General features: G+C 36.4%; 4 protein-coding genes across 9 annotated transcripts; 3 read left to right on the top strand and 1 right to left on the bottom strand.

Annotated features, from left to right (window-relative positions):
* Positions 1–2,517: 2,517 nt before the first annotated feature.
* On the top strand, positions 2,518–3,432 carry LOC117790134 (10 kDa heat shock protein, mitochondrial). Of its 2 annotated transcripts, none has more exons than XM_034629426.1 (2): positions 2,518–2,676; positions 2,745–3,432. In XM_034629426.1, the coding sequence occupies exon 2, from the start codon at positions 2,749–2,751 to the stop codon at positions 3,055–3,057; it is 309 nt and encodes a 102-aa protein (XP_034485317.1). In that variant the 5' UTR covers positions 2,518–2,676; positions 2,745–2,748; the 3' UTR covers positions 3,058–3,432. The 2 variants fall into 2 exon arrangements, with proteins under 2 accessions (XP_034485317.1, XP_034485316.1); XM_034629425.1 differs by having other exon boundaries at positions 2,742–3,432.
* A 331-nt stretch (positions 3,433–3,763) lies between these two features.
* Positions 3,764–9,796, top strand: LOC117792919 (neuropeptide CCHamide-1). The gene is made up of 4 exons (XM_034633246.1): positions 3,764–3,994; positions 7,471–7,506; positions 7,579–7,625; positions 8,854–9,796. Exons 1-4 carry the CDS (start codon positions 3,931–3,933, stop codon positions 9,250–9,252), a joined length of 546 nt encoding a protein of 181 aa, XP_034489137.1. The 5' UTR covers positions 3,764–3,930; the 3' UTR covers positions 9,253–9,796.
* On the bottom strand, positions 9,543–14,522 carry LOC117792921 (ecdysteroid-regulated 16 kDa protein). 3 transcript variants are annotated; one of them, XM_034633247.1, is made up of 3 exons: positions 14,486–14,522; positions 10,270–10,365; positions 9,543–10,214 (listed from the first exon to the last, which is right to left on the bottom strand). In XM_034633247.1, exons 1-3 carry the CDS (start codon positions 14,505–14,507, stop codon positions 9,820–9,822), a joined length of 513 nt encoding a protein of 170 aa, XP_034489138.1. In that variant the 5' UTR covers positions 14,508–14,522; the 3' UTR covers positions 9,543–9,819. The 3 variants fall into 3 exon arrangements, with proteins under 3 accessions (XP_034489138.1, XP_034489139.1, XP_034489140.1); XM_034633248.1 differs by lacking the exon at positions 14,486–14,522 and adding an exon at positions 12,789–12,857 and having other exon boundaries at positions 9,590–10,214; XM_034633249.1 differs by lacking the exon at positions 14,486–14,522 and adding an exon at positions 10,762–10,877 and having other exon boundaries at positions 9,590–10,214.
* Positions 14,172–25,274, top strand: LOC117792918 (kinesin-like protein Klp98A). Of its 3 annotated transcripts, XR_004618200.1 has the most exons (13): positions 14,172–15,143; positions 17,809–18,032; positions 20,287–20,600; positions 20,660–20,829; positions 20,892–21,327; positions 21,437–22,171; positions 22,230–22,403; positions 22,539–22,661; positions 22,761–22,868; positions 22,927–23,809; positions 23,874–24,049; positions 24,110–24,435; positions 24,466–25,274. XR_004618200.1 is itself a non-coding variant. In XM_034633245.1 (12 exons), exons 1-12 carry the CDS (start codon positions 15,097–15,099, stop codon positions 24,350–24,352), a joined length of 3,621 nt encoding a protein of 1,206 aa, XP_034489136.1. In that variant the 5' UTR covers positions 14,172–15,096; the 3' UTR covers positions 24,353–25,274. The 3 variants fall into 3 exon arrangements, 2 of the variants coding, with proteins under 2 accessions (XP_034489136.1, XP_034489135.1); XM_034633245.1 differs by having other exon boundaries at positions 21,449–22,171; positions 24,110–25,274; XM_034633244.1 differs by having other exon boundaries at positions 24,110–25,274.
* Positions 25,275–25,348: the final 74 nt, after the last annotated feature.

Raw genomic sequence — 25,348 nt, 5'->3', positions numbered from 1 at the left:
ATATAAAAAATCATATAACTTAATTTTGTTTATCAATATTCAAACCCAAACATAATATAACAAATATAAATGTTCATTCATATTATCTAGAGCTAATTGTTTTAGTAAAGAAGGATGTTAATCTTGAGCGTTTACAGTATTTCCAATAGGTTTTAGCCGACAAATTATGTAAAATTATTTACAAAACTTATTTATAAACAATTGATTTTCTATTTACACAAGCAAAGTATTAACTTACATAGACTCTGTTAGCTTAAAATTAAATTTTAAATATTACAAGCACCTAAATTTAAAAATATCTTTTGTTAAAGTTCGCATGCATTTTTGTTGATAAACATTTTCCGATTCACATACTTAAGAATGATTGAGTATTATTTTTGCTATTTTTTAAACATCAAGTGGGAAATTGAGCGGAAAATGGGCGATAACTGTTACTAGGAAAAGTTTTAACTGACCCTGGGCAAGATTCAATTCAATTACGTAATAAGATGATGTGCTGGTGAAATTGAAAGCTTTGTTTTGTATTTGATCTTGTGTAGAACTAAATACTTACCAATGACTAAATATGTATAAACTAAAGTTGTATATTTACATATGTACTGTTATTATGTTGGCCATTGCTAAGGCTTCGACAAGTTGTCTATTTTCAGCTCTTAAAGATGTCAGCTTAATTAAAGTGAAATATGTAATTTGGATTCAATGAAATGCGCATAAACAAAATTATATCGAGTTCAATTGGACATGCGAATGGAACTGTGAATAGAACTGTGAATGCTGTATGAATGAATAAATAATATGTTAATGAATCAATTCCCCTTACTGCCCTAGCTGTCATACTTTATGTTGATAATCGTCCAAGGTCACCAGAATAGAAGTGCACACAGGGCGTATGAGTAATGTGTGAGAAGTTGGTAGTCGAAAGTGCATTTAATATGAAAATGCAATCAGCAAAATGGAATTATTGGCCAAAACAAAGTGTAAATACGCACACACACACACCCACACACACACACCCGTCACACATTCTCTATTCGCAGCTGTGATTGAATTCACACCCCTTGCTACTGCATCCAGATATTATCGTAGCATTTGCTTACGTACAAGAGTGCGTGAATTTGTTCCCTGTGCTCATAAATTCTATTCAAATGCGTCATTTTTATATGTGGAATACAAAGCGCAGCATGCCATAAACACCATAAACTCCAAAAAATGTGTTGCAAACAATGAGTAAATGTGTGGTGACAGTGATAGGCTCAGAGATACTCTGTACGAGTTTACAATAAACAGTTTATGTGCAGAATATGCGAAATATGCAAGCTAATTATTTACTCAATCACCTCTAAAAAGTATGCTATTCTTCATTAAGTTTGCTGATTCTTAGCTAATTTAATTACACAAAGAAGTATTGTTCCGAAGATATAATTTGATCAATAACTATTTGGTATTGATTTTATGGAACGTTGTGAAATATTCTACTGTATATTTAGAACAATAATAGTCTTTTGAATAGCTGCTATGCTTAGTAAACAAAAATAATGAGTGCGGATCAGTAAAATATACAAAATTAAAAATAATCTTAAAGTGATTTTGATTTAAGTGCACACTAAATTCGGTGTCTCTAGCTTTTATAGTCTGTGAGATCAACGCATTTATGCGGGTAGACAGACAGTTGGATTGTTAATGATGACCAAATATGTTTATAGTTAGATTAGAAGCTCATTTTTTCTGTATCTCAGACATGCTGGCATAAAGTTATTTAGCCCATTTGCAATCAAAAATATTTACAGGGCATAATTATTATAACCTTTGCATTTGGTATAAAAAGTTTCCATGTACGTGACGTCCAACTAAAAAAAAAACAAAAAGCCAATGGAATAATGCGGCAAAAAATTATGGCAAGCAAAAGGAAATAATGCACACACGCACACACACTTACAAACAAACATAGACACAAACACAGACACACGCATAAGCTGTAATTTACGGACTCTCCCACTGGCAGAAAGCCGCCCGCAAAATGACGTAGAAAGTGTGAAGTATTTTGATTTACGAGCGAGTCGGGAAATAACAAAAATGACAGCAACAACCACAAAATTGACAGCAACAAAGAATGAGAGCAAAAATTGCGCTGGAATTAGCTGCCTGCAAGTGCGGCAAAAAGCGACTCGCAATGAAACGTTTAGACAAGAAGCCAAACAGGAAACAGAGAACAGAAAAACACATCCGCAAGCACACAGATACGCAGACACACACATATACAGATATACAGTTAGTAGTTAGTGCGCCGCAGTGCCAACAGGTGGCGCTGACGTTAACAGCGTGGGAATTTCATCAAAACAAACGTGTTAACATGCACAGATACAAATACACACACCAATATTTAATTACTATTTATAAAGTGTTTCTAAAGTTCAGTAAATTTAACCATTTTTAGAGTAAACTAAATACACATAAAGTTCAGTAAATTCAACAATTTTTAGAGTGAACCCAAATCGAAGTTGGCTATAAATTGGGCTAAAAATACTTTTAAATCGAGTAGGCCATGTACGTAGCTGCTTACAATTTCTAATATATCTTTAGATTAGTCTGCTTCTGGCAATCGAGCTGAACTGTCCTAAAATCTCCAAAAAACTTAAAAAAAAATCAAAAATAAATAATAAAAATATTATAAATTTGGTAAAAATTAAAATTAATTTAAATTCCGATCTCATTCATTTCAAGAATTTCCATTTTATTTCAAGTAGGACAATGTCTAGCGTTATCAAGAAGGTGCTACCTATGCTGGATCGCATTTTGATAATGCGGGCTGAGGTGAAGACCACAACAGCTGGAGGCATTCTGCTGCCGGAGGACTCAATGCCCAAGGAGATGCAGGGCGTGGTCGTCGCTGTCGGACCCGGAGCACGCAATCCCGCCGGAGCTGGCCATCTGCCCGTTGCCGTCAAGGAGGGTGATCGCGTCCTTTTGCCCAAATACGGCGGCACTAAGGTCGACATGGATGACAAACGGGAATATGTGCTGTTCCGCGAGAGCGACATTCTGGCCAAGTTGGAGTAATGCCAACACACACATTCGCACACACACATATACAGAGACTCATATACCAATATACACGCACTTCATGTTTAACCGTAGAAAGATATATATATCGGGGCTGCCGACACTACAAACATCCTGATCCGCACACGAACACCCTCATATCTCTACACACACACACACACACACACACACACACACACACACACACACACACACACACACACACACACACACACACTTGCGTTCGAAACTAAATGATTGATGAAATGTTGTATTTGGTAGCTAAAACACAACTACAATTAACAACAACAATCATAATTATTAACATTTTAACTGTATGAGATGAGAATAAACAATTGTTCATTTCGCGTTTTTTCTTTGAAGAGCATAAAATTTGTGTGTTTTCCTTTGGGCTTGCAACCTGCTACTTGCAACATGGGCAGTTGCAACAAGTTGTCCTCAGTGTCCATAACTTTTGTCGTATTTCAAACCAGCCCCCATTCCAACCTCGGCCCTATCCAGCCCCCAAGTCATACGTCAGCCTGTTGCTGCCCCATTCGCAACGCTCATTGGCGGCATTCACTTCGTGCGTTGGCGTCCTCGTATCGCACTTCGGTCGCCTTCGTATTGCATGTCGTTATCAATTCCGTGGCGTTCTAACGGTTACGGTAACCCAGTCTCGATATAAAAGCCGCCAGTCTATCGCATTTTGTTGGCAATTCGAAAAGTGCTTCTAACCCAAACGCAGTTGATAACAACGTCCAATACTGTTGCACCAAGTTCAGTGAAAAGTGCATTTTAAGAGTCGCAAACCTAAAAAAAATCGTACAAATTCAATCTAACTTTCAAAAAATTGTGTTTAGTTTGTGTGAAGAAAAGTTCAAAGTCAAAATGTGGTACAACAAATTTAACTGGACTATTTTGGTATTTCTGGTGCTCTTTACACTCGTGACAGGTAAGCAACAATTAAAGAATTTAATCTATTAAATAATGTTAATTACATGTATGTTAATATAATTTTAAAGGAGGATCTAATTTCTAATAGTCTTCGCACTTTCGTGATATATGTTGCAAATGAATCAATTTGTTATGTAAATAATTTAAAAAAACTTTAATTAATTTGACTAATTTAATTAAAACAGCTCTACATTTTTGAGTTAAGATACTGCGATGTGTAACTTCTGACAAATATATATGTTATTTATATACGATTCAGTTACAAATTTAAACTATTCAGCTAGATTCAATCATTTATTTAGCATGTAATAATAATTTGTACAAATTTTGCGCAACCAAAAAATTATTTCCCACACAGCCTTAAAATATGCTTCAGAAAATAATTGAAATAAAAATTGTAAGAGCCTAGGTTTAATATCATTCATAGATACATGTAATGTATAATTCATGCATAACATGAATAATAATAATATTGATAGATGTATTACATATTTAATGCAATGAATTGAACCAATTAATTTACCAATTTTTCCACAACTAATAACGATCATCACAACAGAAAAATTTTTATTCAGCCTTAGGTGGTAGAATTTTTAAATATTTTTGATATGTTTATGTTGCTTAGTAAGGCAGAAGGACACTTATATTTCATAAAGTAAAATTAAAAACAAATTTCTTACTGATTAATTTAGAAACAGCTAGCGAAGATATGAGTAATAATAAAAATTGATGAATGACATTATATATAAATTAATATAATAAAATAAATTTCACAGCTTGAAAAATGATTCAACCTTCTCCTTTCATCATTTGACACTTGCAGCCTGAAAGTATGCATCAGAAAATAGTCGAAATTTGCGAAATTGAACATGTAATTCCAATTGGAATGCGTCATGCAAGTTCCTTCTAAGAATTTCCCGCGATATTGCCTTGTGATATCGGACACGTATCCGTAACCCGTATTCCGTATCAATGTAGGCCATAAAGTGACAAACTACCTTATTAATATATGTTGTTATTACAAACTGTAATACGTATTATCTATTTTATGCACATTTTCCTGTTGCTCTTTGGTCTCGCCATGATGCCACGCCCCATTCGCCTTTTTTGCGGTGTTTCTATAATTTGGTTACGTTGCGTTGTCACCTGGCTCGATTGTCAGACAAATGCCTCAATGATTTTAATTGCAGTCGTAAATTAATCCAAATTGCGTGCCAAATAACAACAACAACAACAGCAACAATAGCTAAAGGGACTTTAGCAACAACAGCAACAACAACGGCAACAAATAGGAGCATTGGTGAAACAGCGTAAAAACGTGTGAACCACTCAAGCTGTGCCGCCTGCAAGCGTCAAATTGACACCACTGCAATTGTGGGTGTTGGTGGCTTAGTTCGGGTTATGCTTACACACACACACACACACACACAATCCCGACAAAGAGATAGGTGTTGATGTTGGGTATAAAAAACGACAAGCACAACAACCATTGTTCCAGTTAAGATTGTAATTATTGGCGGCATTTGACTTTGAAACAAATCGCAGATAAGTAATAAATCGTTGGGTTGGGTTAGGTTCAGGTTGATTTAATAGAATCTGGAAAAGAAATTAAAAGCCTAGGCTAGAATTACATAACCATACAAATTAGATAAAATTGTCAGTTAATTAATATAATATTTAATTATAGACCTAAATAAAAAAAGATAGAATGCCAATTTCTCTAGGATACACAGATGAATTAACAATATATTTAATGTAATGTTTGTTCTCCGGATATTCATACAATTTTTTTTAATTTATATATTTGTTGATCCGGAAAAGAAAGAAGAAATAAAAAGCTATAATATTAGCGTCTTTCTTTTATTAAAGAATTGCATATCCAAAAAAGATTAGAAGCTGTTCAAATATTTTAAATAGGCTTAGACTTGATTCTTGATAAGCTATTTTATAGCAATTTTCACCCAATATTAATATCTTTTTTTCCACTTGGAATTAGTAGTGGAATATTCAGCAGCTTTCAGTTGCTTTAAGTCTATAATTGTCTATCATAACATTAAACGTACTTAAGATAATAAAGTAATACATTACTTTAATTAATTTTGATATCAGAAACACGATCTTTTTTTTATAATTTATTTCAACAATTTGAAATCCCAAAACCCATTTAGTTTAATAGTTAAACAAGTTGTTGATTGTCAAGAATATTTTTAACAGCCAAATTTAAATGCAGTGTGATTCCCCTGTCAAAATGTAAAAAAAGAACATTTGAAAATAGAAAAGGAAAGGTTATAAACTTGTACCGTTCCGGCTAAGATTTTTTTATAGAGAAAACAATTAAAAATAAGTTTATTGCCTGATGGCTCATCAGTTTCTACTTTGATGTGCGACTTTTGTTGGGCAATAAAAAAAAGAAAAAATGACGTTAGGTAAGAGAGGGTCAACACAAACGCAAGTTGACCATTGACTAGCGTCACAGTCAAGGGTTGACCCCATTAAAGTGGATGGGCATGTTAATTAGAGGCTTCAATGAAGTCCTTTTAATGACAGCCCCACTCGATGAGGGATCCAAAGATCCTGGCTATCTCTGATGGCCCGTCAACCGCAATTAATCCACGGTTTAAGTAATTGACAAATGATTACACGTTTAACATATGGCAGCCAAAGGGCAACAGGGCGTTAGCAACAGTTGAACGCGTCGAGTCGAGTGGAGTAAAGTCATAGATAGAGTCATTGTTGTTCAACAACAACGTGATAGAACATTTATTTTTATCAATGGCTTATGCAAAGGTCTTACCAACATTTCAGTGCAGCACACATCTGTGGCATGCCTGTTGCCAGGAGATGCTGACGCTTGTTGTTGTTGCGTAAACTAATGCTCTGGGTTCCCATCTGCCTCTTATGTTGACTTTTTGACGCCTCGTCAAGTCAAGCCAAGTCTTTTGTGTTGATGGCCGACTTGGCTATCCATTTGTACGATTAGTTTCTCTGGCCAACACAATGAGCTGCATTATCAAGGACATTGCATAATAGTCCATCTCATTCTACATGGCTCGTAGCTACGAGTACTTCATGTTAACCACGCACTTCATGCCACCTGAGTGCTGCTTTCAACACATTACTCAGCTGCTCTCGCTTATTACCTGGCTGCTCATACGACTCTCTGTAATGGTTCACATATATCAAAGGTCACGACACAACATAACAGCAGCAAAAATAGCAATAATAACAACGCCAACGCCAACGCAGCCTTTAACTTTTTTAAGCCAAGACATTTGCCCCGCTGTTTGACTTTTTAAGCCCTGTTGTTTTTTTTTACTTCCCCTTTTCGTGATCAATGCAACTCAGCGGGAGTTGAGGGGGCTTTCCTGACATTCTTTTGCAGCATAAATTCACAGACAAAGCTTAACTCTTCAGCTTGATGATGATTTGTGTTAAATTAGTTGAATAATAAATATTTTCACATTTGGTTTTCAGGCTCCTGCCTGGAATATGGACACTCCTGTTGGGGTGGTAAGTACTTTTTTACTCTCAACACACACACAATTTTCTTACCTAATTTTCATTTTTCCTTTGCTTTCACAGCACACGGCAAACGCTCGGGCAACAGGGCAGTAGTTGCAGCTAAGCAGGTGAGTTATCAATTACACAAATTGTATCTAATGTCGTTGATAGTCTGGTATAAATAACCACAATTAATTTAATCTAATCCAAACATAATCTGTATATTAAATATAGAACTAAATCAACGGTTTAACCAAATCAAATTAAATTGCGCCGTTTGTACGAATAATTTATGACATGACCAGGCAAATGTTTAAGGAAGTTATTATTGGAATGTTCAACCAAGCTGTGCTAGTCTTAATAATGCATTTAATGTGACACTTCCGGGTCAATAGCGTACTTAAAGCCATTGAAAATCGAACTTAATGATCTTCCTGAACTTTCCACTCCTATGACTCATCTCAATAACCAAGCGATTTATTATGCGACAAATATATTGATCATTGTTTTTGATTTTACAAATTTTTGGGAATTAAATTTGCTTGAAATCAAAACGGAATTTATTTCTTACTTTTTCATTTGCAATATTATTTTATAAAAAAATATTTTACAACATTAATAAGTATTTGAAAAAAAAAAACGCCTTAGATATTGAGTTGAAAAGTTCGTAAGTCTATGTATAATACAATATTCCGAGTTAATTCTATTTAAACTTCCTCCCAAAACTTTGCAACATATATAGCTAATTTGTAAAATCAAACATTTTTGACTACGTGTATACTCATTACTGTAAAATAGCAATTAATTTCAATTTTTTCTACATAAATTAAAAATAGTTATTAATTTCAATTTTTACTATAAAAATCAAAAATACAAATTATATGTCTATTTTTATTGTAAAAATTGAGAGATAAAAATTGAATAAAAATTGAATGTAAATATCCTTTAAACAAACTAGTGTATTTCCAAAATCTAAAAATATTTATGATGTGTGGCTCAATAATTTGATACATTACACGACCTTAATGGACGTATATTAAGGGTATTTGAGGTATTGATATTTGCACTCAATTTTTATTCTTCAATTTATATAATAGAAATTGACAAATTATTTTTATTTATGATTTTTATAATAAAATTGAAAATAAAAATTATATTTAGTTTTCACAGTTAAAATTGAATTATTAATTATGTATTTTTAATTTTTATTATAAAAATTTAAATTAATAGTTATTTTTCAACTTTTTTATAATAATTGTTTTGTTTTCAATTTTTTTTAAATTCATAACTATAATTTGCAGTCCCTGGTTTAAAATGTTAAATGATCACTTTCTTTGCTTCTTCTTTTATCTATAGGCTACACCCTATGGCGATAATTTAGCTGACCAGCTCCTCGACAATAACAACAATAACAATATTAACCTTATGGATGACGACAGCAACAAAAGCGACAACAACAATAATAATAATAAGCTCAATGATTTGTTGCTGCCCTCAGCGGCCTTGCCACCACCAAGGGAGGAGGAGGGGGACGCAGCGTTGTCGCGTGATTTCAACGATGGAGGCAAATGGAGGCAGCTGCTGCGCCAGCACCGCTACCAGCTGAAGCAGCTGCAGCGTCAGTTCGATGCCACCGATGCGGCTGAGAGTTGGCGCAAGTTGCAACAGGCGATGGCCGAGGCAGAAAAACAGCGACGACAACAACAACAACAGCAACAGCTGCCAATTGGCGATTTCTTTGAACTCAAAAAGTGAACTTTGACCCGTAATTGCTAAATAAACAAACGATACACACACACACACACACACATGCATACACACACTGAAACGAAAACAATTAAACGATATTTATGCCATCATTCCGAGTGATCTGCACACAAGCCTCGCATTGCATGCTATGGCCTAATTAATAGCACAAATTGCGCATACGCAACGTTGGTCAGCAGGCAAAGCGAAAAGATACATCTACCTATATATGTATACATTCATAATAAAATTAAATGTAATTGAAAATAGGTTTTTTCTTTTGTTGTTTCGTCTCATTGTTTTTTATATGTAAAATGTGTATTTAATCTGTTATCTGTAATATTTAATGTTTAATATTTAATTGTGCAATTATTAACCACACATTATATATATGCATTATTCATATATGTTGCAAGCACAATATTGCGTCACTGGCTGGATGCCGCAATATTGACCACAGTTGTTTAAACAATTCTATATTAACTTAACTAATCGTTACTCTTATCTACTTTAATAATAACAAATAAAACTTATAACCTTACGACGCGACTCAAAATACGACTCGTTTTGACTTATTTAGGCCTTAATTTTGGCAGGTATTTGGAAACAGGCAGCATCGCCCTGTTTATCGCCGAGTCCCCAATGTATCTCCAGACTCACAGTCGGATAGACTGGCAGTATCTTGAAGCTATTCTTGTAGGTGTATGTCTCGCCGGCCTTAAGGGGGCAACCGACCTTTTTCTCACCGGTCGCATCATAGATATGGGGACAGGCGCTGGTGCCATAATACCCTGGGAATGGCAACGGCACATCCAATATGATACCCTGTATGTCTGACGTGAGTTCCGTAAAGTCGCGCTCCGGCTTCAACTTCATTGTAATGCTTGCCTCCGTGTTGCGCTTCAAAATGCATTTATTCTTGGGGCAGTTGGAAATCGTCACTTCATCGGAAGTCAGCGCACGTGACTTGGCTGCAAGTGGCAAGCAGTTAGTTGCAACACTGTAGGCTAACAATGTGCTACTTACATTTGGGACATGGCTTCACATCTGTCGCCGTGGCAAGGCCGAGAAGTGCAGCAACAGTGCAGATCAACAACAGCGATGTATTATGCCTCATTTTGGCTGTAAGAAATGATATAATTTTAAGTAAAGATTCACGGCGCATGCTCGGTTTGCAATTGACCAAAACTGGGCTTAAACCACAAGCAGTTAAAAGTAGTAAATGTAGAAACCGGTTGAAACGAAAGATTGACCTTGACTTCAAAACGTCAAACGGATTATTTGCAATGAGATGAAACTGACTGTGGCTCATAGAGTATCTTTAAGATACTTTACATGTCATAATCTTAATTGACACTTGACTTGGCAGTCCAAAGTCTAGTTCACATGCACTTTTACATAAGACTCGAACTCTAGCTCTTAATAAAGCAATAGACACAGCTACAGCAAAAGTATCTTTTCAGCAAGTAAATGCAACTTATTTTGCTAGACGAATATTCAGTTTGCTCGCTTGCTTACAGCACAATGGTAAGTTTTGTATCGTCGGCTTTAATTTAATTGGTTGCTCACACTGCACAAGCGTAGATACAAAATGTATCTATGTATCTCAAGCTTAAAGCACAACTGACGACTGTCAAACGACAACTGAGCCAGCGACGCCTCTGACTTGAAGTATATATAGATATAAGAGTACAACCGACAGACTGATCGCTGACTAATCAACCTATCTCAAATGGACGCTTTCCGATTTCTTTGGCAGTTTCGTATGCGTGTGGCATACAATTATCTCTAGAGAAGCTACAGTGATATACTAAAGAGAGAGAGTGGGAGGGAGATGAACTGTTTGAGATGCGGTATTAACGCAATTTGTGCAATTGGTCGCATCAATTGGACGCATCCGTGACGTTCTACAGACAATTTGATTAGCTCTTTTCTAAGTCTGAGCGCACATACTGTGTCTCTACTGTACCCATTTGTTGTTTATTTGTTAGATGCGTTCATTTACACTCGCCAAAATCAGCTGTTTACGTTGTGCAAACAGCAAAAACGATTCAATATATCAACATAACTGTGCAAGTCAAGCCAAGTACTTCCCTAAAGCCTATTTAGGCTTCACACAATGGGAAGTGCTAATGCCTGACCAAGGCCAAGCCCAGACTTGAGACTTCTCGAGTAAATGAAACTAAAAGTTTTTATTAATACGTATACCAAATACAGTTTCCAATGATACGAGTATACAATGTCTATATCTTTTATCTTTTACTGATCTCTCAAATATTCATCCGATTTCTAATAAATATGTGTGTATTGAAATTATTTGATTTATCTCTTACAAAATCAGTATTGAGTTCACTCATAGATTTATTCCTAAGAATTGATGCTATACATTGCTGATAGATATCTTACAGATATCTTATTTTAGATCTTTTCTTGATATATTCTATGCCACTTTTTATATATAGATCTTTATTTATATATTAGAGATCACTTAAATATCAAATATTCATTCAAATTAATTTTAATTATTTATAGCATATCTCATATATATTTTAATGATTTTTTCACAATACCTGATTGCAATTGTAATTACAACATATCCCATTCAAGTGCTCAATCAACTTCGTATACAATTACACAAATAGACATACGCTTTTAGAGGATTCCAAATTACAAAACCAAACAAAACAATTATTCACTAATAACGATATAAGAAAAATTTATATACATCTACTTATAGGTCTCTAGGCAGTCAAGAACTTAGCATACAATCATCGTCCGTTTTATTTATTTACTGTCTTAACGCCTACGTGTAAAGTGAGTCATAAAATATATAATTTTTGTGTACATTAATGGTATTCAAATGCAGCTAATGTATTTTATTTTTATTTCAACTGAGTAACAGTTTATATATATTCATAAAATATTTACTTTTAATAGAAGATTACGGTAATTTTAAATAATGACGTTAATAATTGCATTTTTTTTATAATTGTTAATTTTTAATTGTGGAATATTATCAATATATTAGTTTTTAATTCTGAATTAATTTCACATTATAATGAGAACGAATCAAAATTAGAAAAAGTCGGAAACAAATAAACATAATGAATTTCAAATCCAAGAAATTAATAAATTGACATTAGTTAAATATTAAGCTAAATATTTCAAAATTCTTGTTCGTTATTTGTAAAACGTATAGAATATTAAGAAGGTTGGTTTAAGAAGTTTCCGCTGTATTTTAAAAGTATTACATTCTCTCGTAATTTGCCAGTTAATGACGAAGCGGTCCACAATTGTTATGCAGAGCATGACATTAAGATTAAATATTAAAATTGTTTTTAGTTGAACTTTAAACACCCAATGATTGACGCAGTCAGGAAGTCAAATTTACTTGGGGCGTGAGACGAGTTTTAAAGAGCTTTCAAACAGCTGATCAATAGTTGTGGAAAGCTCACCGCATTAGCATATAGAAAGTTGACCAAGCACTAATCTCGATATTTAAGCACATTTCATTAATTCCAAATAAAATCTAAAAAGTTACTCACGTTTTTCGAATCTTCGGATCGACCGCTCTGAGCACAGTTTAAAATGCAACTAAAAACTGAAAGCGAAAACTGCTTCAGCTTTATACGTATGAGAATTTGACAAAATGAGTGAATGATGACTGACGACGCTTATTGTTGTTGTTGTTGAAAAGCGACTAAGCCGGTTTAAGCATCGCCGCTTTACACGCTTTACACAAGATTTGAGATTTGTTTTTTGTTGTTGTTGATATTTTTTGTGTATTTGCTACGCATGCGACAGAATTGAAAATTTCCGGCCTTTTGTTGCTCACTATGCAATCCGCTCACACATACAAAATAAGCACAGACAATCGAGACTGCTCGACGCGGACCTACCCTGTACACAGTTCGAGCTAACCAAGAGACCTTGACATGCCAAATATATCTTTGTTTATATGTCTGAATCTGTTTATCTGAATCTACGCTCTTTCAACATATGTTCTATGAATGGCTTGCGTGTTATTATCTGACTATTGTAAAACTTACAGAATACTGAAAAAGCACACAAATGCAAGCATGTACCTATAATCAAGACATTATATATTAAAAATGCGATTGAATTGTTATATTTTTTAGGGAAATTAAAATAATATTAAATGATAGATTTCACCCTGATCAGTGATGTTTATTACTTATAATAATAGATTTTGTGGTCTTTCTATAATATACATTTGCAAAACTTTAAACTTTTCCCCGCTAACACATTTTATATTTACAGGGTATGCGCTTGAGTCTATGTTAATATGTAAATATATGTTACACGGTGTGTAATTGTGCTTGTGCGGTCAACGTACAGCCTAAGGAGCCAAAGCAAAACAGTTTAAGTATAAATAATTAGGTGCAATTGATTTAAAAAATATTTTCGTAACACTTTACTTATGAAATTTTACTGGAAATTTTACTCAAAGTATGAAATTAAATGTTAGCGATGGTCTTTTGTTTTTTTGTTAGAGTTTTGTTGATGTTCGGATTTTTGATATCAAATTTAAAATAGATTACCTATATTTAATTTAATTGCGAATTTAAAGCGTTTTGTCATAATCGATCTTATTGCTTTGTAAATCCATTTAAATCACCCACCGTTTCAGTAATTTTCTCGCTGAGCATTTTGCGTTAACATTACATAGTTCGTTTATGTATCTGTTAACTTAGCCGCTTATGTTAATATTAAAAGGGGGTGAGCAATAACATTGCTTACATTTGGAAATTATTGGTTTTTTAAAATCGCAAAACAATCGCAATGCAAAACAAAATCGAAAAGAAAAATAATATTTAAAAATAGTCCGTTTGACCTGTGATTTATGTCATGTTATTAGCATTTTGTTATTGTTTGTGCAATGGAGCTGTAACACGACCACTTTGAGTATTACAGCTGCTGTTGTTAACTGTAACATTGTGCCATTTTGAGTATTACAGTTGCTGCTGCCAATGTTAATATTGTGCAACTCTGTGATTTAGCTGCAGTAAGAAGAAGACTTTATTAGAAACTATATCGGAACGCGCACAAAATGCAATAATACAGCAAAACTAACCAAAATTTGTTCGTAATGCGTTAGCTAGCGCAATTGTGTTAATTAAGTGATCTTTTCTATTGTGTTTTTTATTTTTTTTTTGCCTCGATTTGCATACGCTAGAAATCAAAGAAAAAAAATTACTTCTAAATTGGCACCAATACATACATGCGGGACACAACACGCACATCTATAGGGCCTGTGTTGTGGACTGCGTTGGATTGTGACTGCGACGGCGACTGCGACAGCGGCTGCGACTGCTGCTGCTCTGCTGTGGGCAACAATAAACAATGAAAGGTGCAAGTGAATCAAATTGTGTAAAATAATTATTATTATGTGCTTGGCTTGTTGTTGTGGCGGTGGAGCTCTAAGTGTGACGGACGATGAAGCGCTGCACCAGACAGCGAAAAGAAAAACAAACTAATAAGCAAGGCCAGCAGCAGCAACAAGAACAACAACAACAATAACAACAACATTAATAATATCGCGCAAATACATACAAGTATAGTGAAAAAGCAAGCAAGAAATATCGTAACGAAATACACTGTGTAACAGTGGCAAGGTGTTTGTGTTGTGTGCAAATAGCCAAAATTACGTGGCTGTTGCCATTAGCCGCCTAACTGTACACAGTGCCGCCCTCGACATTCCTCCTCCCCCCGCGCATTCTACTACTACCATCTCTAACATAGCTATCCTGCCGCAGCGCATAGCAAAGGAGTAGCAGCAGCAAACCCAAGAAGAAGAAGAACAACAACAACAGTGGGGAAACAACCACCGAAATGTCGTCGCTCAAGGTTGCTGTGAGGGTTCGCCCCTTTAACTCGCGGTAAGTGGGACTCAAGTTATGGCTTTTGTATTGGAATTAGTTCGAATTGGAACTAGAATTCAAATTGGAACTGGATTTTATCTCGATAAGGCGGCAATTCGCTTAAGTAAACGCCCCCCAACTGGCATAAAGAAACTGTTGCGCATTCCCATTTAATAAAAATTGTAAAATTGTATTTGTAAAACCATTCACCAAAATTATTTACGCTGCTGACGTAGCCAAGTTCTTTTTGGACCACAAATTGGGCAAGCAAACGACAACACAGTACGTTGGCCCTCTTCAGTTTGCCTAACGGCTACTTAAAGCCGCATTAAACAAAAATCTTGATGTTTTTCGAAGTTTTTGTCGTTGTTTTATTAACCTGGTCTAGCAAGCGTTTTTTTGTATGTTTATCGTGTTGTTTGTTGGCGCGGTCATTGCTTTTGGCACAGTTACTATACTTGGCTTAAACACGTACAAACATATAAATGTATTTGTATTTGTAATTACAAAGCGAACAAAAGCCAGAAAAGATATTTGTGAACGGGCAACAAAGAAGATGAAGCTTTCTTATGATGTCATTCATCTCAATTATAGCAACAAATATTTTTTTATATACAAATGAGTTTAGCTTCACCTTTTATTGGCCTTTCATGGTGTTAATTGTGCATGAAAAATTTGTTATATTAAGGTGAAAATAGACTTCATCAACTCCCTCTACTTCTCTCTTTCTCTCGCTTGCTCCATCTCGCTCTTTAATCCACCGTCAGTGACGTCATCGGTCATCTGCTTTGTTTTTGTGTAAAGCAGTTCACAAATGTTCCCCACTCCACAAATATACACACACACACACACACACACACATGCAAACACTCATACTTATTAGTAAATACATATTATTAAGCACTTTTGCTGTTTTGTTTAGCGTGAATGCAAATTTTTCACACTGAGAATATTTATTCATATTTGTAAAATAGAAAACAGGAAATGAAGTTCATTTTAAAAATGTTCTTTGCATATTATTTAACATTGATTTGTCAATTTTATTTCTGTTCTCTAAGCCCGACAAGACTTACTGTTGTCGTTTGATAGCATATACTATCTTATCTGTATTTTATTATAAATACAGCAGTCAAAAATAAAATTATAGATTAAATGCTAGAGTAATTATAATAATTTGTATTTTTTTTTAAACTTAAATCAAAGTTTAAAAGATGTAAACCTACATAATTACAATTGTAGCTGATAAAATTTCTACAAATAGTTTTTAAATATATTAATGCAAATTATAGAAAAAAAATCATTATCTCTAGCAACTATATGTAAAATTATTGACAATGAAAATAAATAAAATCATAGTCCACCGTAGGTAAAATGATTGTCATTTAATATTCTTATATATTGTATATTCTTAATCTGGCTTAACTGAACTTGAAACAAATGGAACATAAAATACATTTTTTGCAGTGTAGTCATGGAAGAGCGCGCTTCTCTATCAAAAATCTGACAAAATATAATAACGATGTTTATTATTTAATACTATATAAAGTTCAACTCGAATTTTCTTTGGGTTTTCATCTTTTCTACACATATTTCAACTTAGATATATAAACGTAGATGTACGATGAATTTACGAATATTATGCATGATATTATGATCACGCGATTTTTAATAAAGCAACTTCCATATTCATTGTGATGTTTGCCAACGATTCATTCATTTGTTTTGTTTTTGTTTTTATTTATTTTTTTTGCTGCAGAAATATGAGTCAGATATTTGGTCATAATTGAAGGCGCTGCAGTGTTTATGCTTGTGTTTGTGTTTGGAATTGAGGCACAAATCAGTGCCACAGATTTAGATAACTTGCTGAGGGGAATGCGCAATAAACTGAGTGAAAATGCACAGAAAACCAAACAGATTAAAAATTAAAACCACTCGCAAGCAATGAAATGAGTGGAGAACAACTCATACCCATACACATACTCATAGTCATACCCATACTCATCCCATACTCACAGTTAGACTCGTCAAATACAAGTACATGTTGAAAGTGGAGCGTAAGCATGCCACCAACAATGCGCATTGAGCCTATGAGCAAAGAGGAACGACCTAAAATTGCTGAAATAAATGGGGACAAGACGCGTGCAGATAAAAAAAATAAAGAAGATGTACTGAAATAGTAGTAATAAACAGATACTTGCATCGTTTGTGTTGTTGCTGCGGGGCCATTGACAGAGTGAGTCAATGTGGCAAGTCTTTTGAATTGGGTGGCACATGCAACTGCGTTGGGTGTATCAAGAACTCGATATCAAAGTCAAACGATTACCCCCGTACCCATATTCAAAAGTTCTAACTGACCGAGTCGAATCTTTTTTGCAATCAAGTTTTCATTTAATGATTATCTACAAACCGGAATTTTATTTGTGTTGCTTTGCCGCCTGGAAAAGTCATGTGAATTCTCGTGTCATTCAACATTTTCAGATCATGCAAAACGCTTATAAATAGCGCTATTTTATGGCCAAGTCGTTGCGAGCTGCTAGCCAAGTTAATGGGGCCCTAGGAAAAATGCTAACAACGATAACGACATCTGTATGATGTCAATTAGTTTAGGTTTATTTTCTATCGGCCAAGGTCATTTACAGGGTGTACTAATGTCTTCTCTCTCCCTCTCCTTCTCTCTTCACAGTGAAAAGGAAATGGACTCTGAGCTCATTGTGGAAATGGAGAACAAAAAAACGCGGCTGGTGAAGCCTCGTTTGCAGTCCATACGCGATGCAGGTCGTGAGTCTCATCACGATTTCACCTTTGATTATTCTTATTGGTCATTCAATGCCGAGGATTCACACTTTGCCACACAGGAGCAGGTGTACAACGATCTGGGCACCGATGTCGTCGATTGTGCCTATGAAGGTGAGTAGTTGACATTTAGTGTGTCATTTACATATATTTTGTTGCTTGTAAAATGACAACTTAAATGATGGCAACTTAATTAAAATTTTTTAAATTGAAATAAATGTGTTGGTAGTAAATATTATTAATAATTCTTAAGGAGCTCTGAATTGACAAAGTCTGATGACGATGACGTCATTTTGTGACGTACTTACTGTCAAAATGGCAAAGTAATCAAATACAAGTTGCTCAGCTCAGCTTAAAGCTTGCAGTTTTTTTTTCGGCCATGACATTGGCTTTGTTGGCTTTTTGTTGATGATTTGGCTGTCAGACAGGTTGTCGATTTGCTGCCTTTGATGTGATTTGTTTACATTTGATTTAAGTTTTTAGCTGAAATTTCCCTGTTTAAATATGAAAAAACTTGTCTAATAATGAAACTAGCCCACAAAAATTTGCTCTACTCGCATTTAAATTTTCGCGTGCTCGTATGTAGTATATGCCTCAGTAATCATGCAAATTTCCGCCTAACGTTGCGGCTACGTAATATTTTTCCTCGATACAAACAGAGAGAGAGAGAGAGAGAGAGAGACAAAAGAGAGAGGGTCAGAAAGAGAATATTGATATCAGCTGAATTTGGTCCCGCTTTGAAGGGATTGTTTTCGACACGATTGTGTCATGTGCCTAACTCTGATTTTCATAAGTGCGTAATATTTTATGCGCTTTCACTCGCGGAAAACTGTAACAGAAGTCGAATTTCTTTTATTGTTTGGCGAAAAACTATGCCGAAAACAAAACAAAAACAAAAACTAACTTTCGCCCACAACTACAACAACAATAACACAAAATGGCAAGCGAAATGGAACAGCTGTTTAGCTGTTTGTTGCAGCATCTTGTTGTTGTTTGCGTTATTGTTGCTGCTGCTTGGCACGCTTTCAATATCAAATTGCTCGGGCCACGACTGGTCGAGTGGGAATGACAAAACAAAACAAAAACTGCAAGTGATGTCCACACATAGAGCCTGGCTTTGAATACTTGATGACTGGCTAAAAGCGACAGTAACTTGGCTAAGCAATTGTTGTTGTTGTTGTTACTGTTGCGCCACTTGTGCGGTCTCAGATGACGCCGTCGAAGCAATCTCTTGCCTAGACATCAAACCCAACACAACAAGCTGTTGTGGTGCTTAAACGCCCATTGGGTGGGACTCATCTGTCTGTCCGTCTGTCTGTCCGTCCGTCTGTCCGTCTGTCTGTCGACTGACACTTGAGCTGTAATTACAGTAAAAGTGTTTTTTGCCTGATCGAGAGGGGTCATTCACAGATGTGCAATGCCTGTAGCATCCCATGACTTTTTCACAATTGTTTAACCAAGTCTTTATCATACAATTCAATCATGTGATTAAAAAAGTGATTCACATATTCGGATTCGTTTTCCTGTATTGTTTCTAATATAATCCTAATGAGTGTTTTTTTTATAGCCATAGCTTATATAATGTTATATTATTATTGGTCTTTGGTGAGTAAGGTTCTTAGGTAACAATGAAAACCATAATATTATCCACTTAATAGCGGATAAAAATAACAGTCAATTTTCATACGATTAGACCTTGCATTTGAAGTAAGATTGAAGCTTAAATTTAAAATTGTTTCTGTGGTTCATTTTATTATTATTACATATGTAAGTCTTCTATAAAGCGAAGGCTTTATTTTTAAATCATACCCAATTATACTGAGTTTCCGTTTATTTTATTCTATTTAACCATCTTATTTGTATTGTGGCATTATATTCATATTATTTCTCTTTCAAATGAGCATTTATTAGAATAGTAACTGTTTAAATAAATTTGTAGTTTTATAGACCCAATTATTTTTGATGATATTATTCGCAAACTATTTTTTTGAAACATTTAGAAAAATTACTTCCAGCGACCTATATTGTCTATCTAAATTACATTGATAATTATTCTAGTCAAAGTCGAAAATATACAATTTCAGAACAACTTGAAACTTGAGCCCGAAGCTTCGCTTTAATGACAATCTAATACAGTAGACAGCTGACCTTGTTCTTTGAAATTTGCTACTTCTCGACAAATACTATTACAAGCATAATTACTTGCAAAACGATTCCTTTTCTAATGCCTTCCAGTTACTTTTCAATTAAAAGTTGACAGTGAGTTAAAATTGGTCAAGCGTTCTAATGCAATGTGAGCCTTAAGTCGGATTATGAGAACGCAATCCTTTGACCTTTTTTTTTAATTTTATTTTTTATTCATTTACAGGTTACAATGCCTGCGTCTTTGCCTACGGACAGACGGGTTCGGGCAAGACGTTCACCATGATGGGAACACCGAAAAATCCCGGACTTATACCACGCATCTGCGAGGAGCTGTTTGCAAGAATGCGTGTGAGCCAGGAGTCGGGTACGGGATATCGGACACATGCCAGTTATCTGGAGATCTATAATGAGAAGGTCAAGGACCTGCTGGCGACACAGAACACGGGACATTCGTTGCGAGTGCGTGAAGATCCTAAATTGGGTCCCTACGTCGTGAGTTTGTCGCAGCATGCGGTGTCTGCCTTCGAGGAAATCCAGGTGAGTTGGAGAGTTGTCCAGTGGCTTAGAAAGATTCTAATACTTATCCTTTCTTTCAGGAGTGCATTGCACGTGGTAATGCACGTCGCACTACGGCCAGCACAAACATGAATGATACGAGCAGTCGGAGTCACGCCATCTTCACGATCACATTTGTGCAGGCCGTCTTCATGAATGACATGCCAAGCGAGACAGTTTCCAAAATCCATTTGGTCGATTTGGCTGGCAGGTGCGTAAGCGGAGCATGAAATTGTGATTCCAACCATTAAAATGTATCGTTTCTTTATGCAGCGAGCGAGCGAATGCAACGGGTGCAACGGGGGATCGGCTGAAGGAGGGCGCCCACATCAACAAATCTCTCGTATCGCTGGGCAGCGTCATCTCAGCATTGGCGGAACAATCGAGTGCCGCCATCATGCATAACTCTACCTCGATGGCCACAACTCCAAATAGTGCAACAAAGCGCGTACTTTACATTCCGTATCGAGACTCCATACTCACCTTTTTGCTCAAGGATAGTTTGGGTGGCAACAGCAAGACAATCATGATAGCTGCATTATCGCCAGCGGATTGTAACTACAGCGAGACGTTGAGCACACTGCGATATGCGAATCGTGCCAAGAATATTATTAACACGCCCACGGTCAATGAAGATGCCAATGTAAAGCTGATACGTGAGCTCAGGGAGGAGATAAACAAGCTCAAGTCCATGTTAACTGGGGATACTGTAAGCATTTCAATAACATAACTTATTATACCCTATACCATGATGATATTGTAGCCTTTTGAATTTATTTTATTCTGTTAAATATAATTCCTTCTCTTGTTCTCCTTAGCACTCGCTGCAGCCTTCACTTAAGGTGCTGGCTGATCTGCAGAAGAAGGAGGCGCAGGAGAAAGTGCTCACAGAGGAATGGACGGAGAAGTGGAAAGTGGCCCAGTCCATATTGCAGGAGCAGAAGAGTCTGGGATTGCGCAAATTAGGCGTTGGCGTTGTCTTAGATTCAGAAATACCACATTTGATTGACATACACAATGATATGACGACTGGAGTCACACTCTATAGCTTAAAGGAGGGCGAGACATGCATTGGCACGGAGGATGCCGAAGTGGCGCCCCATATTGAGCTAGTGGGTGATGACATTCGACCACAGCACTGCAAAATTGTGGTAAAGGGAGGTGTGGCAACTCTACATCCTTATCCCCAAGCTCAATGCGCGGTGAATAACATTTCTATCGACAAGCCTAAGCAGATCTCACAGGGGGACTATATACTGCTGGGACGCAACAAAATATTTCGATTTAACAATCCCAGCGAAGCAGAGAAGCTGCGCAAGGACTTAACACGTTCGAGGTTGGATATCTATCTATCACAATCAAATCTGCTTACCTCGTCCAGGGAGAATTTGCCGGATATTGAAAAGGATACCATGACGGGCAGCATTTCATCGCCCCATAAACGCACTCAGTATTTTCCACAACAACCCATTTCCCGCGATGATCCCGAACTGCAAGATGAAAATCGCAAAATACTTGACACCATTGAGAATGCCTTGAAACAGCTGAATGTGGTAAGTAAAGCGTCAAGATCGACCTAATCATTATTATACATGCTTTCCACCTTGTCAGGAGCGCGTTCAGATGCACGATCAGTACAAGGCGAAGGTGAATCAGTTGACGAAGGAACTGAGGCGCCTTGAGCTGGACAAATTGGATGGCATGCAGATATTGAACTGTCGCGAACAGGAACTTATTGCCCGCAAGGAAATGCTCCTCTGGGAAAAGAATAACGAGAAGGTTCAGGTGCGTCCTGTATGATCGACTATAATTCGCATGGAACAGATTCTTGTGTTTGTTATTTTATGCTTAGATTATAGTTTTTTGTATGTTTTGGACTTTTTTTTTATTACTTTTCTGTTCGTTTCATTTTCGTTTTAGATCGACATTGTGTGTAGGCAAATTTTGGCGTTTCAAACGCAGCTCGACTCTAAGAAACGTGATTTCTCTGAGTATGTAGCGAAAGAATTGCAGGAACTGCATGATTGTGGCACACTGGATGAGGTTTGTTTGCTTTCTTTATAATTTTTCTTATTTAAATATATATTCATTTGCTTGTCCAAAAACGTTGCTGTTGAAATGTTAAACTTATTTATTTTACAGATGGGCATAAAGATTGAGGAAGGCACTCCGCTAAACGATGATCTTTTGCTAAAGGTGTCCGAGTCACTAAATTCGTTTTGGATCATCAAGGATACGGTGCGAAGAAACGTAAGTATGAAAAAAAAAATGCAGAAAAGTTACTCGAATAAATTGAATTGTCTTGCAGAATGAGGAGATATGCCGGCTGGACGAACAGATAGCCGAGAAGGAACGCATACTTAATGCAAGCACCAATAAAATCGCAGAAGTGGATGAGGCCTTGCTAGAAATCCAAGCGCAATTGGAGCGCCTGTGTCAGGAGCGTGCTGAAAGCGAGAGAGAATCCCAGGCAAATCGATCAAAAAAACTGAGCCTGCAATTGCAGGCGCAGAACTCTAATGATATGGACGATGTGTCCAAGTCGGACACGTATAAAACATGTGATACTTTCCACTCTGACTTCTCGTCGCCCACAATCACGGAGGGACAGCAGTCGCCGCTGAGCAATTACTCGTGTGAGGCCGGATATGATACTCAGGATACGCGCAAGGATGACTTATCAGGAAGCAGCGAGGATGCTTCGCGCACCTGCACGGCGGGTCCCAGCAGCGGAAGTGGCAGCATCTCAGTTGGTCAGCAGATGAGCGACAGTGGCGTCGAATTGGACAGTCGCAATCCGGCGCAACTTCAAAATAAAGTCAACGGTAATAAGCGTAGCGATGAGGAGACATGCTCCTGTTCGTCCGGCGAAAATGCCCGAAGCACAAGAATGTCACGATCTTACTGCCCGCTACATGTAATGCGATGCAAGATTGCTGCACAAAAGGCATTGATTATGAAGAATCTCGAATCGGATGTTAACAAAACAGAGCTGGATGAGCAGATTGCCGATTTGCAGGATCTGCAACGAAGCTACATTCAATTGGAACAGAATATGCTGCAATCGGTGCAGGATCTTGAGACGCATTCTACGTGCTGTGAGGAAGATCGAGCCACCCAGATGACCAGTTCCAACTCGGAAATATATCCGCCAGGCACGATCAGATCGTGTTGCTCCATTAGCGAGTTTTGTAAGTAAACGATTAAAGTCTCAGTGAACTTTAAAACTAATTAGATCGTTTGTTGTGTTCATAGCTGAAGGCGAACACTTTATAACCATACCAACATTTGTTATGCGCGGAGCTGGCAAACAAACTCACTACGAGTACGAGGTGCGCATTGCACTTCCAGATGGCAAGCTCAACATATTGCGTCGATATAGTCGCTTTCGCGAGTTGCATCTGTGCATGAAGCACTGCTATGGCGCCACGGCAAGTCTGCAATCATTCTCTGGCTATATTTTTGTTGTAATCAATTATTTTTTGTTGTAGATCTCTGCATTGCCCTTCCCACGCCGGGAACTTTTCGCCTCTAACAGTGAGCCCGTGGCAAAGCATCGTCGCCGTCTGTTGGAGCTCTACCTGCGACGCCTTTTTGTCGTCTGCTCGAAGATACCGCAATGCCCAATCTATGCCGGACCTGGTGGACCGGGCCTCACCCGTGCCTCGCTCGTACAGCTGTCGTCTTTTTTCAAGAAAGGCCTGTTCGAGAACGGAAAGCATGGGACGGGATAATAGTTAACCTACTGCTGAATTATCTCCTGCCTACAGTGTGTCTATTTATTTATTTGTACTACCTGCTGAGCTACATGACCGACAACATGGACATGTTTTGACTAGTTAGCCCAAGTAATTAGCAATTTGCATAGACTGTAAGACCTTGTATGTGTATAAGACCACCAGTGTCCTTCCAATATGTTATTATTTTAAAAACCAATATGAATATATCTATACATGCATAGAACTCTATTCTGTATAATTAATCATCAGTGTATGGAGCCTTACCTTAAACTAATTGTAAATCTAACTGCCAACGGCATTATTGTATCTTTTATTATAAACATATACGTACATATACATACAATATTTTCTTCCACACAGTTGAGATTTGTCAACCAATAGACTTTGTTGGTTTGGTCATTTGTTTGGTTATCAGAGGGCGATTGTCCATTTTAAATAGCTAATTTGTTGTCTAGTTAAATATTGCATAAGTTATTCCAGTTATTCAGTCTGTGATTACGAATTTGAAAATGATTGTTATATGACAAAAATCCAAATGCAAACAAGAAGTACGAAACTGAACATTTCACGAGAATGAAAATCTAACTACAATATATGTATTATAGCTATAAAAGTACATTTGAATAGTTGTGTAAGTTAGTAGAACACTGATGGGTCATGGGTAGGCAGATATTTAGCAGTAGGTGATAAGCAATATATAGCATATAAAAACACACTTAATCATAAGCCGAATGTCGCAATAACACTTTACACTAATTATGAGTACAACTAACAGCAACAACAAACATAAAATGTTTAATAAGGCTTAGGTTAAGATAATTGATCGTTGAAGTTGCAGTTGTCTTTGCTCGACTGCGATTACCGAAACAATAATAGTATAAATGTATCAATAAACTCTTTTCATATGGAATTAAAATGTACCAGTAACATTCTTGAATTAACGACTTTCTTAAATGTTAAGCTTTAAGCTTTTGTTGAGCTTTTGCCGTT

Source organism: Drosophila innubila (assembly GCF_004354385.1).
Source record: "Drosophila innubila isolate TH190305 chromosome 3R unlocalized genomic scaffold, UK_Dinn_1.0 2_E_3R, whole genome shotgun sequence".
NCBI classification, from domain to species: Eukaryota; Metazoa; Arthropoda; class Insecta; order Diptera; family Drosophilidae; genus Drosophila; species Drosophila innubila.
The sequence above is the reverse complement of the archived record's forward strand: the minus strand, read 5'-3'. Positions and strand labels throughout refer to the sequence as shown.

Excerpts from the sequence above, each read along its gene's own strand:
- LOC117792918 (XM_034633244.1), top strand. The coding sequence starts at position 15,097 with ATGTCGTCGCTCAAGGTTGCTGTGAGGGTTCGCCCCTTTAACTCGCG. Across the intron at positions 20,830-20,891 it reads TTGGTCGATTTGGCTGGCAG|CGAGCGAGCGAATGCAACGG; the intron begins GTGCGTAAGCGG and ends TTCTTTATGCAG. Across the intron at positions 22,404-22,538 it reads AGAATAACGAGAAGGTTCAG|ATCGACATTGTGTGTAGGCA; the intron begins GTGCGTCCTGTA and ends TTTTCGTTTTAG.
- LOC117792919 (XM_034633246.1), top strand. The coding sequence starts at position 3,931 with ATGTGGTACAACAAATTTAACTGGACTATTTTGGTATTTCTGGTGCTC. Across the intron at positions 7,507-7,578 it reads TGGACACTCCTGTTGGGGTG|CACACGGCAAACGCTCGGGC; the intron begins GTAAGTACTTTT and ends TTGCTTTCACAG. Across the intron at positions 7,626-8,853 it reads CAGTAGTTGCAGCTAAGCAG|GCTACACCCTATGGCGATAA; the intron begins GTGAGTTATCAA and ends TTTTATCTATAG.
- LOC117792921 (XM_034633247.1), bottom strand. The coding sequence starts at position 14,507 with ATGTGCGTGTTGTGTCCCGCAT. Across the intron at positions 10,366-14,485 it reads GTGCGTGTTGTGTCCCGCAT|CCAAAATGAGGCATAATACA; the intron begins GTATGTATTGGT and ends CATTTCTTACAG. Across the intron at positions 10,215-10,269 it reads TGTGAAGCCATGTCCCAAAT|CCAAGTCACGTGCGCTGACT; the intron begins GTAAGTAGCACA and ends TGCCACTTGCAG.
- LOC117790134 (XM_034629426.1), top strand. The coding sequence starts at position 2,749 with ATGTCTAGCGTTATCAAGAAGGTGCTACCTATGCTGGATCGCATTTTG.